Source organism: Raphanus sativus, chromosome 1 (genome assembly GCF_000801105.2).
Source record: "Raphanus sativus cultivar WK10039 chromosome 1, ASM80110v3, whole genome shotgun sequence".
In the NCBI taxonomy this organism is placed as follows: Eukaryota; Viridiplantae; Streptophyta; class Magnoliopsida; order Brassicales; family Brassicaceae; genus Raphanus; species Raphanus sativus.
Window position 1 is genome coordinate 3,938,967 of NC_079511.1, and position 13,254 is coordinate 3,952,220.

The 13,254-nt window shown below is 34.7% G+C and overlaps 2 protein-coding genes across 2 annotated transcripts; one reads left to right on the forward strand and one right to left on the reverse strand.

Annotated features, from left to right (window-relative positions):
- Nucleotides 1–3,624: 3,624 nt before the first annotated feature.
- LOC108840522 (ran-binding protein 1 homolog a) lies at nt 3,625–8,959 on the reverse strand. The gene is given in 5 exon segments (XM_057005783.1): nt 3,625–3,997; nt 3,999–4,149; nt 4,684–4,809; nt 8,490–8,641; nt 8,746–8,959. Coding segments are annotated over 5 exon segments (639 nt in total). The 5' UTR covers nt 8,901–8,959; the 3' UTR covers nt 3,625–3,942.
- Nucleotides 8,960–9,878: 919 nt separating this feature from the next.
- On the forward strand, nt 9,879–12,938 carry LOC130502804 (putative F-box protein At1g67390). Its single transcript, XM_056997550.1, has 4 exons — nt 9,879–10,304; nt 11,620–12,246; nt 12,359–12,532; nt 12,636–12,938. Exons 1-4 carry the CDS (start codon nt 9,996–9,998, stop codon nt 12,936–12,938), a joined length of 1,413 nt encoding a protein of 470 aa, XP_056853530.1. The 5' UTR covers nt 9,879–9,995.
- Nucleotides 12,939–13,254: the final 316 nt, after the last annotated feature.

The window sequence follows — 13,254 nt, forward strand, 5'->3', positions numbered from 1 at the left end:
ACTTGGATCATTAACTTGCATGAAAAAAATAAACGCGTCACTGGTTACTTGTTCGAAGTATAAAGAAGCTGCTCGGGAATATCTAAAAAGATATTTTTTTATTCCTTTCCTATTTTTTATTAATCGTTCTCTTTATTTAATTAATATATAATAAAAATTTTAAGTTACATATAAGCAAAAAAGTAAATAATATATTTATAAGATTTTTTTAGACTAAAATTTCATATATATAAGATTTTCAGATGACCTTAACTTCTCTAAATTGGTATATAGCATTTTCCTTGGTCAACTTTCTTAAATAGTTTTTTTTTTAGTTTTTGTCTTCTAAACAGTTCTAAAAAAGTCAAAATGACTTTCATTAGAAGTATAGATAACATTATTTCTTCATTCATATATTTACTTCACTATTTATTAAATATATAACAGATAACAGATTTTAGAAAGCATGATATTTAATTTAAATTATAAACATTTCCACTGACATATTAAAAGTTTAGTTTATATCCTAGAATAGATTAATATTTATTAATTATTTTAAATATCATAATAAATATATATTAAAATATTTTTTTCGATAAGAATTGGAGAAACTAACTATAATATTAGTTATTAAAATAATAAACTAAATATAAGAAAAATGCAATGATGATATTATATTTAGATATGGTTAATATCTATTTATGAATTACATGTCCTAAATACTGTGATAAGTATATATATAAAATATATTTTTTAAAAATAATAGTATATATATCGTAGAATAGGTTAATGTGTATTAATTATTTTTCATATCATGATATATATATATATATATATATGTATATTAAAATAAAATAATTTAAATAATGATCTTACACATAATAAAAATAAAGTATGACAATATAAAATTTCTGATTTTCTACATATAAATTTTTTTAAAAATTATAATATTTTGAAAAAGATGATATATTCTCTGCAGAAACATATGCGTTTTAATATAATTTTTTAAAAGAATTATGATATTTACTCATATGTAATTTAAATTAGGAAAGACGCTAGTTTTTTAAAAAAATTAAAAAATTATTCAAGCTATTTCAAATCTATTGAAAAATTTAGATTAATCAAAAAAAAATAGCTAACAAATGTACTCGCACATGGTATTCAAGTGGCATATGTAACCTAACAAATTTAATACGGCAAACCACATATTTCCACACCAAAAATAATATATAGTAAAAATTAAACAGCAGAGTTCAAGTTCCTCCTAATTCCACACATTATAAGTATCCTAACCTATTATCCTTCAATATAGCTAGGTTAGAGGGTCAAACCGCCCCGTTAAATGGCGGATCAATTCATTTTTTCACTATAAATTTTGATCTGCAAGACCCAAAAAAAATTAGATACCCGCATCTGCTTCGTTCATATTTTCACGTGAATATAATTTATGGGATCCACATATAATATTTAAAAAATTATAACTATTTAATATTTTTTTCTAAAATATAATTTATTTATAATTAAATTTTCTATATCTTTTATATATAGCCGAATAAATCTTAAAGATTTGAACTGGACCCGCAAAGATCTGAATCGAACCCGAATCAAATTTATATATAGTCGAATAAGTCTTAAATCTCCAACCCTCAAATTTTGAAATCCAAATAGACCTAAACTGAATTTAAACATGTGCGTAAAATCAAAATAAACTTGAATTAAACCTGAACGGATACCTGAATGCTCACCCTTAAACTGTTTTAGTGATTATCGTTAACATTACTAAAATTATTGTTCTGAATATATAGTTAAGATCGAAAATAATATCGTATGGATTTTAAAAAATTTATATACATTAATTGCATGTATTTTTGTTTAATTGTAGGTTAGTATTTTAGAAATTAGTTCGGAAAGTTAAATATTATATACGGTTAGCAAGTTAGGTCAGAAATATATTTTTTACAGTTAATACATATTCTGAATCTGTAGAAAATTATGCAGAGGTCCAAATCCAATAATATCATGCCTTTTCCGAGTGAGCAAGGTAAGTATTATTAATATTTGTTTAAATATATAAGATTTTCACAATATTAAAGATGATGAATTGATGATATTATATGTATTTATTCTTATATATGAGGGTTATGATTTGTAAAAATATATACAGCAGTTAAATATATTCAAATGTGGCGTTTTAATATATGCATGAAATATATTTAAAGATCATGTTTACGGATTGGCTCCAATTATAGGGAAAAGCTGCTACAGATATATATTTTAATTTATTTACAATGCTCTAAATATTTTTAGATGTTTGTTGGACCATTTAAAAATGACAACATCTGATCAATAGATAGCCCAAAATTAGGATCTTGTTTTAATAGATTAGTTTTTTAGAGCATATCCAAAAGACTATCTATTTTAGAGTTTACAAAAATTCTACAACTGAAGTTTTTTGGTGTTTTTCTTCAAAAGTAATATTTCAACCTAACTTCAAAATTATTTGTATTTTACGTCCTTGTGTTTATCATAATTAATGTAAATGCATAAAACTTTTTAAAATAACTAACACATATATAAAAATATTACAGAAATATTAATTAATAAAATCTTACATAAAAGATAAAATTATAAATATAGATATATAAAAAAAAAAATTAATCTACTGGTATGGCTATTGAGTGACATGAACTATTTTCTCACTAACTTCATTTGGTCTGCAAATAAGCGGCTATGTAGAGATATAAACAAATACTTTGAAAAGAAAAACAAAATATCAATAAATAAATTCAATATTCAAGAAATGGCTAAACAGTTTATAGGAGATTAGCGACTAGACAGTTTATTTGGAACCTAGACATTTTATTCGAAACCTAGACGAGAACTAGGCGTTAACCTATTATGGACTTATTTTTAAATATATTTTAAATTTATATGAAATATTTTAGTTTTTGAATTTAATTATAAAATAATTGTGATACACTATCAAAATTAGATATTCAAAACTAAAAAATAAACAAATTTGTGGATCATACTATCATTATTACTTAATCTAATATATTAGACTAATTTATATCAATTCAAACTAATTTTAAACAGTTAAAACCTACTTAAATTGTATAAATCGGAATAAATCAGATTTTTAAAAAATCATTTCTGTTGGAACCGAATTGCAGACTGAGCTTTCTCTATAGGAAGGTGTTCTGGCAAGGTTCTATAATCGTGTTCTCTGAAGCTTCTCTTGGGTTTCATCACTAGTGATTGGAGAAGAACTCTTTTGAACTGACAGCGATCACAGGAGGAGCACACAAGCAAGTTCAAGCGGGACGAGGATGTTGTTCGGCGTTTCTGACCGGCGATGGACTTCCGGCGACGTCTTCTCTTTCCTTGTTTCAAGAGTAACGTTGCCACGACAGTATACACGTGTCACACATGCTTCAATAATTATCTCTTTGTATATGGACCTCGTTTGAACTGATTGTATAATCTGGGCTTGATTTGCCTGTTCATGTTTAATCTTATGGGCCTTAACGATATGGATGCTGACAAAAAAAAACACACGAATACAGATTTTTTTTTTTTGGGAAATCTGAAGACTTTTCTGGCTCTTGTCCATGAAATAAAAACCATCTCCAACAATGCTCGAAGTAAGACCATCCAAAAACGATCAACAAGAAACTTTAAACAATGAATCCAATGCACTCTTTCAGACAACCAACTTTTAAAATAATCTCTCTCATAACTCCCCCGACGATTTCGACTTTAAAAGAATAGACCCAAAACGACCAGCAAACCCAACCCCAAGCGATCCCCCGACCACTTCATATGACTCGACAAAACATGCACAGCGCAGATAGATAGATAGATAGTGCCAAGACAACGGAAGAAGACTCGAGATGGATGCATCCAAACACTTCAGGCTTATATTACGTTGCTAGGATTTGGCAGTGTAAACTTTGACGCATCTTAAGTTGAGGGACCAGACTCTTCGGTTTTCTTTTCTTCATCAGCTTCCACTTCAGTCTTCCTTCTCCACAGTTTTCTCCTCTGTTTTTGTCTCTTCCACGGTCAACTTCTCAAGAAGACCAGCTGCTTCAGAGGCATCTTTGCTCTCCTCTTTCTCTACTTCAGATTCAGCAATTTCATTGAACTTCTGCATAAATGATTTGCAGTCTGACAAGGAAAAAAAAGAACATGATCAGCTCCGTACACAATTCATGGACTCAACAGCTTGAAAAATTATTCCCCTGCAGTACTGTCTTAAAGTTTTGATTCATGGCATATCAAATTAGTTGCAAGCTATACACATGCCTAACCATATCAAGATCGTTGCCTCTTTCTAATATAATTTTAGCATAATCTAGGACCCATAGGTTCCTCCAGAACACAACAAGGCATGATTTATTACTACTACCAAGTCAAAGACATAGTGAATTAGCAATGAGAATGTAAGAAAGGGAAAAATCAGGCAACTGACAACTCTAGCTATCCTTACAATAAAGTAGACATACAAACTCCCAAGTTCAAGAACCTTTAGTAATCTAAGGCCGTAATTCAAAACCAACATGCCTAAAGGGTAATGAAACAAGTAGTAAACCGAAAGTGGGGATATTGCAGGTCACGCAATAGTCATACTCACAGAAAACAAAATAACAAAAAAAGCTAATTTACATGAAAATTAAAGGCACAGTCAAATATCACACATACTCCCAATAGAAGCAAATCTGATACAGAAAAGTTCATCCTTCAGCTCTCCATCAGCAAAGTCACGAGCGTGCCATACACAAGACTTTTCATTTCATACATGTTCCTGAACAGACATGCCCTGTTTAACTGCATCAGATAAACAAAGACAAAAAATTAAATTAAGTAAACATTTAACCCTAAATACAAAAGTAAGCCTAAAAAGGAAAGTTTTTTTTTGGTAAAATGTCAAGATTTATACCAGATTTTCAGTTTTGGGTTACAACATGTGGAGAGACCACTTATTAATACAAGAAAGGAAATAGCAGAGAGGAAATACAACTAGGGTACATCAAAGAGGAAAGATAAATAGAGCTGCAGAAGCGAAGGTTGAGATTGAGATGAAGATGGAAGAGAGAGCAGCCTGTCTCTAACCATGCGATCTATCCTGGAGAACAGCACCGAAGCAGGGGAGGATGTGGTGGTGAAGATGCGTGCATTTCGTTCTCGCCATAAGCAATAGATGGTAACCTGCAGGATCAGCTTGAGAACAGAACCAGCTCCAGGAGTAGACATGAACTGGTGATCTCGCAGAAGAGTTGCACACTCCAGAACTGAACCCGGAGGAGACAGTAGAAAACTCCCAACACAGAAATGCGACCAGACAGAGGAGGCATATGAGCATCGAAAGAACAAGTGATCATGTGTTTCTTCCTCTGAAGAACAGAGGATGCAGTTTGTGGGAACATTCATCCCCCAAGAAGACAGACGATCCCTAGTAGGAAGCCGCTGCAACACTGATAACCAAGATATAAATGAACACCGCGGGATTTCCTCTTTAAACCAGACCAAGTTGACCCAAGAAACTGGCTCAGCAGCCACTCGAATTTGTTCCCAAGTTTTCTTAGTAGAGAATTTTTTATCATAACTGCTGTATCCACTGCGCCATAGATAGTAGTCTTGACCTCTTGTAGGAGATGGTGGAGGCATTGTTGAAAGGACTATTTGTAGTGTCTCAACTGCATCTGATCTAGCTGCTGGAAGTTGCCAATTTCCATCACGCGTTGCCTCTGAAATTGTAGAGGATAAGGGAAGACGAAGATCTCTTGGACCTGTAGGACCAATTGCAGAGATCAGAGGCCCCATATCAGTCCACCAGTCGAACCAAAAGGACCCAGACCTGCCATCTCCTATAGCGCACCTGAGGAAGTACTCTACCGTCTGCTTAATAGAGACCATATTTCGCACTGTTGCAGAGACCCGTGCTGTAGATTCCATTATCCAGTAGGAGTTTCGGTGGAACACATTATTGGACAGATAGCGACTCCATAGGGACTCAGGAGAGGAGAAATAGTTCCAGACTCTCTTCAACTGAAAAACAGACTGATAATCTTCAAGCTTCCTGATACCCAGTCCTCCTTCTTGTTTGGGTTTACAGACACTCTCCCAAGACACTCTTGCTCCTACTGCCGATGTTGTTTTATTGTTCCAAAGGAAAGCCGAGCAGAGAGAGTCAACCTTCGCATAGAACCGTTTAGGTAGAGTGAAGACAGAGCTCCAAAAATTAACCATCCCATAGATAACAGATGTGACCATTCTTATCTTTCCAGCAAAAGATAGACACTTTACAGTCCATGAGTGAAGCTTGTTGGTGATTCTTTCTAGGAACGGCTGCAGCGACTCAAAGTTTAAGCGAGAGGGATTCAATGGCAGGCCGAGATAGCGAGTCGGGAAGGACCCCCGTTTAAACCCTGAGAGATCACTTAACACGGAAGCTTCGATGTCAGCATAACCCCCAAGAAAGATTTCTGACTTTGCCGGGTTAATATCTAGCCCAGTCCAGCATTTAAAAATCCTCATCACTCCTTTAATCCCAAAAATAGAGTGGCAGGAACCATCAGAGAAGACAAGTAAGTCATCCGCAAACAGTAGGTGTGTCACTCTTGGGTTAGCACACGAAGGGTGCAATCTCATACCTTCCTCATCGACCAATTTCTCAAACAATTTGGAGAGTACTTCCATGATCATAATAAAGAGGTAGGGGGAGATGGAATCACCTTGACGAAGACCTTTCTTCCCCGCGAAGAACCCTGCGAGTTCACCATTAATGGAGACAGAGAACCTTGGGGAGGTCATACATTCCCTGATCCAAGTGATGAAGATCGGTGGAAAAGACTGCGCCTGTAGGAGCTTGATGACAAAATCCCAACAGACTGTGTCGAATGCCTTCCGGACGTCTACTTTGATGGTGCAGCTGTGCTGGCAACTTGCTGAGTTATAAGATTGAATCAGTTCTGTCGCTAGAAGGACATTGTCTCCCAAGCTTCTGCCCTTTAGGAAAGCTGACTGATTCGGACTCACACATGACTGCAGTAGAGGCTTGAGTCTGTTGGTAATTATTTTTGAGATCACCTTGTAGACTATGTTGCAGCAACTTATCGGTCTATAGTCACCGAGTCTGCATGCTTCAGGAGTTTTAGGTATCAAGGTAATGGCCGTTGTATTTAGGTCTTTCAGGAGACGACCATTCCTGAAAAACTCAGTGACTGCATTGATAACATCCTGCCCAACTGTGTCCCAAGAAGCTCTGAGAAATTCAACACAATAACCATCAGGACCGGGACTCTTGTTTAGCGGCATTGAGAAGACTGTGGCTCTTATCTCAGCCGCTGTAACCTCTCTGCTTAAGTAACGTTGCTGTAGCTCAGAGCATCTGAAATCCAACAGACCTTGCAGCTCGTCAACAGAGACCGGGGATGTAGGCATATCAGTCTGACCCAAAATTCCTTGAAAGTAAGCTGCCGAGTGTGCTTTAATACCCACCGTAGTTCCGATGAACTGGTCATTTTCATCCTTGAGGAAGTGTATATGATTTCTTGTCACACGTTGGGCCACCGTTTTGTGAAAGAACGGAGTGTTTCTATCACCAACGTCCGCCCATCGCACTCGTGATCTCTGTCTAAAGAACTTCTGCTCAGCTGTAAGTAGCACATTCAGTTTTGCTCGTTCTCGGTGCTCTTCCTCTGCTGTGATACTGTCCGGAGTTGATAAGAGAGTACGTTGTAACCCCTCCACAACACCGGTCTGTTCCTTCACTCGTTGAGAGATGCCGCTATAGTTGGTCTTATTTAGCTGGCGCAAGTCTCCTTTCAAGCATTTCAGTGAGCGCACGAGCTTATACTGGTTGGAGCCTGAGAATTGATCCGGATGCCACGCGTCAGAGATTGTTGTAGCGTAGTCGGGATGGTCAATTACATGGTGGAAGAACTTGAAAGGCTTGCGAGATTGTCTACTGAGACTCGGAATTCTAAAAGCACAAGGAGCATGATCAGACTGGTCCGGTTCTAGAAACTCAGCGTAAGAATCAGGGAACATAGAAGACCAGGTCTGATTAATGAAGGCGTGATCTATTTTCTTCGAGATGGGGTTATCAACCTGATTATTCCACCACGTAAAAGGAGAGCCCTTCGCTTGGGCTTCTAGCAGCTCTGCATCTTGGAGAGCCATATTCATGTCCTCCATCCCAGAGATATCGATAACAGAGCGTGGGTAATCTGAGTGATTACTAATCCTGATAATCTGGTTGAAGTCGCCTACAACCGACCAAGGAGAGTAAGAGACCGGGGTTGTTCTGTTTAGGGAGGAGAGTTCATCCCATAGTGACTTCCGGGCTTCCACATCATTGAACCCATAAACAAAGGTGACAGTGAAGCTTATGTTCTCCGCCATAATGAAAATTCCGCAAGTTACTGCCTCCGCAGAGGCGCTATACACAAAAACTGAAACCGATGGGTCCCAAACGACCACAAAAACTAAAAAGGAAAGTTTACCAAAGTGATTAGCACAGATCTTCAGAGTTTTCGATTGCCTCATAACGAGACGAATCTTGCCAGTATCCTTATGTTTCAATAGCTTAACAGTACCAGCACCTCTCTCCTTCCACTGATTCGCTTCCTTGTCGAACCGATACAGTTTCGATTTCCTTAAAGATTTCACAAACAAAATCTTCCATCAAGGACCGTTGCTAAACTCTAGAAAAAGTTCGATCAGATCTAAGATCACAGCTAAGTTGAGAAGTACACTTACAGATCGAGGACTGCGTCTTCGTCTTCCTCGCCGGTAGTGACCGCAACCTCCTCAAGCCTAACGATTGGAGCTACCTGAGCTCCGGTGTCCTCATCCTCGTTAGCTCCGATCTCTTCCGCGTCTCTGTTCTCGTGCTCGGGTTCGTTGGTCGCCATGAGGTTTCCTCGCGGGTTCACTCGTTCGCTACGGTGCAGCTTAAGGGAGAGGGAGAGGGAGAGGGAGAGGGAAGAGGGAGAAGCAAAAACATAAAGGACATCTTATAATTGGGGTTATAGCGCGTCGAAATGAAGCTAACAATGGGCTGATTTCTAGTGTAAACTGTGAGGCCCATGTAAGCCCATGTTTCCGAGGCTTCCCAAAATATATACAAATAAGCCCATATTTCCGAGGCTTTCCAAAATATATACTTTTTTTTGTCAACTTCCAAAATATATACAAATGGGGAAACGCAATCTTTTTTTTTGGCAAGATATATTTAGGTGATGACTGTTTGTAGTTTTGTTTTTGTTTTTCTAAAAACTATTTTCATCCAATCTAATTTTATTTTCTATTTTTTAGTTTTTTTCTAAATACTATTTTCATAAATGATTATTCTCTTTATTTTAGTGTTAATTTTTCATCTATTATTTTTTTTTTCTATTCGATCATTTAAATATTAAAATTATTAGTTCTAATGTTTAAAACATTACAAGAACAAACAAGTTTTATTTGAAAAGGTTCCATAAATTTATTGTACAAAAACCATTGTTAAAACTTATTGAATTTTAAAAGACTATCGCATTTTTATTTAAGATCGTTTTTTGGGATACAAGATAACTAGTAGTATATTATATGTCCTGCTTCGACTACTGCTCAATTTCAACAGTCAAAACCATATATTTTTTTCTTTGCAAAACAAAGAAATATATATTTTAAATCAGGAACTTGGTTTATTTTCCATGTTTTTTTGTTTGACCAGAGAACAGATGATATCTTGTACGTACACGTGTCAGAAATAGCTTTAAATGTTAAATTGTTTTCCATTTGTAGTAAATGTCAAATAAAACCATAATTAAAAATAAAATTGTTTAATAAAATCAAACTAGGGTTTGAAATTTGGTAAAGAACACTATTGCCCAGATACATTTGTTGTGTCTACCTATCTTTCGCACCTCTTCACTTCATAGCATTTCCCTCATCTGTTGAAAACCTCACATCTTTTCTTCTCCCGTAAAGTTGTTAAAGTATAAAACATCTCTTCTCCGATCCTCATGTCTCTTCCGCAAAACCCCTTCGCTTCATCAACAATACCATCCATGAAGAAATCACCATCATCATCATCGTTAGAGAAAAGAGACAATCTGAATGTAGACCGAATCAGCAACCTTACAGACGATGTGTTGCTCAAAATACTAAATAGCATGCCCACGGAAAAAGCTGTCCAGACAAGTTTGTTGTCAAAACGTTGGGAAGGTGTTTGGAAAAAAATGTCATGTCTCTTCTTCGATATGAGAAATAATCTCAAGGTGGGGGTGCCTCTATACGAACAATCCAATTCCATTGCCCAGTTGATAACCAAGGTTCTTTCATTTTTTCTATATTTTTATTCATTAATTTGCACGATAACAAATAATAAGGATATTTCATACGAAATAAGACATATTAATATATTACAAAAAAAATACTGATATTTTGAAAAATAGATTATCAGTATATTTTAGTACGAGTATAGATTGTGAAAGTAATGAGAAACGATAAAAATTATGTCAACATATATATATATGGTTGTATGATATGTTGTATCTTTCAATCCACTGGATTAACAATTGATCAACTATAAATATAACTAGATTTTGACCCGCGCTTTTGAAGCGCGGGATATTTTAACATGAAAAATTTCACTAATAATTTAACAAATATTTTGGTAATTTTTAAAGAGTGTGTATTTAAAATATTTTTGCATTTAAATCAGTATTTTTAAATTCAACCCGATTGTGATTATACCAGTTAATCCGGAGATCTGACAATTCAATTTATGTTTTTAAAATATTCATATTAAAAAATCACTAAAACCCGAGACTAACCGATTGAACTGATGGATGACCGATATGTTGGATTTAAATTGTAATAGTTTCATAATTTGTAATCTTATAATCGAAATTTTAAAGTTCACTATTTTGCAATTTATGAAATTATGACGTTTCTACAAAATTTTAAAAAGAAATGATAGATATAAAATAATTAAGATTAATTATTGTATTATTTGGAAACATTGATAGTAGTATAAAAAATATATTGTTTGGAAATATTGATAGTAGTATAAAAAAATAAGTATATTGTTTGGAAACATTGATAGTAGTATAAAGAAAGGAACATTAGTGATTTAATTTATGTTTAACTATAAAGTATATAAGGTATATTTAATTTAAAAACTTACAAAATAAATGTTAGGTCCAACAGAATGTTTCTGTTTTAATAAGATAGATATCTATCAGTGAGACTAACCAAACATATAAACTCTAGAAAGTGTCTCAATTGTTTTCTTTAAAGTTCCAAGTTATCTGATACTCCCTCCGTTTCAATTTATTTGTCGTTCTAAACTTCGGCACACAGATTAATAAAATATTTAATTTTGTATATTTACTAGATAAAAACATCATTACCAATACACCTAATTAGATTTCAACCAATAGAAAAATAGATTAGATTAAAAAGTCAATAAATTTTGCATTGAAATCATAAAACGACACTTATTTTGAAACGAAAATTTTGCTCCAAAACGACATATAATTTGAAACGGAGGGAGTATTAAAGAATTGGTTTTTTTACAAATTATGCTGTCTAATTGTATAGCTATTTTTTAACCCCTAATAATGTTCTGTATCGTTTCTCAAGGTTATAAACAACCACAGTGGCAATCTCGAGCACTGCAAAATCCTGCATATGACACCCCAAACTCAAGATGGTACGTTAGCAACTTGGATCCAATCATTGATCCATGTGAAACACACTACAAATCTCGGACTTGAGAGATTTCGTGTTTATCGTGGTGAGAAAGCTTGTGTGCTCCACTTACCCCCAAACATATTTTCACATCCAAGGCTAACATCACTCCTCCTGGCTCGATACAAATTCGAGTTTGCACATGCCTTTAACAATTGCAGTAACCTCATGACTCTTAAACTTTATAAAATCAAAGTTGCAGTTGATGTGCTCAACACAGTCATTGCATCGTGCCCCTCCCTCAAGATGCTGGTACTAGAAATCTTATCGTGCAGCCAAACTGGATGGTTAAAGATTCATAACGACAACTTAAAGTTTGTGCATCTGAATTGCCCTGAAATTGATAACATTGAAGTGTCTGCGGCTCTTCTGGACATATTCTCTGTTCATGATATTGAACTTGGGAGAGCGAGTAATATTGTTCTTGATGCCCCAAGATTACTCCAGTTTGGTAGAAGAATGTGGAAGGTACATCAGAGTTTGCCTCACATAGTCTACAATATCTCATGCGACACTCAGGTACAAGCACACACAATTGCATTAACACACACACACACGCACACACACACACACATATATGCATAAGTTAGAATATTCTTTATCGTGCTTAGTTTTCTTATTTGAATTGAAGGGGAATGAAAACATTGGGCATGAATTTGTGACGAACATAGAAAATTACTTCCTGGTTGTGTTTGCAACTATGGCGGTGAATGTGGATATGGTGAATCCAAAAGAAGTTTACATGCTAAAGCAAGTTTTAGATGCATGGGCTAGAGATTTGCAAATGCTCGAGATCTTCTTTAAGGTATATTCATTTTATGCATCAGTTCTTATTGGAATAAAGTTGATCAATGTTTCTTATAAAACCTGATACATGTTTGTACGTGCGTTTGTTCTTGTATATGTAGGATAACGATATTGACAAGAAAGAAGGTGAATCTTCTATTGATGGAAAACAAAATAAGTGGGGGAATTGGTTTCTCGATGTTGATTTCCGTGTGAGGAGTGTGTGTTTGTATAACTTCAATGGTTTGGATGAGGATGAATTTGCTTTAGCTGCAAGTTTCGTGATACAAGGGAAGATGATGGAAAATTTGATGATCGAGACGTCTTCGCTTCCAGCAAACAAAAAGTTGGCAGTGGATACTGCAGTGGCAAAATTGATGGAACTTCCAAAAGGTAACAACGTGCTTATTATTGAATGCATTTGATTGAATTTGGTTCAATCTAGTTATTGAGTCATTTGAACAAATCCAAAGTTTCCTTTTATTTGAGTAAAGAACATTGCATGGTTTAAACATTCGAGTAATTTGTGGTGATTTTATGTTATTAATATTTGGGATTTGTCTTGTATTAATCTGAATACTATGATTTGTTCCATTGAGTCATTATATCGTGATCAATACTTTATCCCTTTTGAAAACACGTTAATTGCTCTGAAAAGTATTTTCATTTATATTATACTGCTGAATGCTGACAAGAACCAACATAACATTAGAAAAGTTATGTAAACTTTTGAATTTTTAA

Excerpts from the sequence above, each read along its gene's own strand:
- LOC130502804 (XM_056997550.1), top strand. The coding sequence starts at position 9,996 with ATGTCTCTTCCGCAAAACCCCTTCGCTTCATCAACAATACCATCCATG. Across the intron at positions 12,247-12,358 it reads ATATCTCATGCGACACTCAG|GGGAATGAAAACATTGGGCA; the intron begins GTACAAGCACAC and ends TTTGAATTGAAG. Across the intron at positions 12,533-12,635 it reads TGCTCGAGATCTTCTTTAAG|GATAACGATATTGACAAGAA; the intron begins GTATATTCATTT and ends TTGTATATGTAG.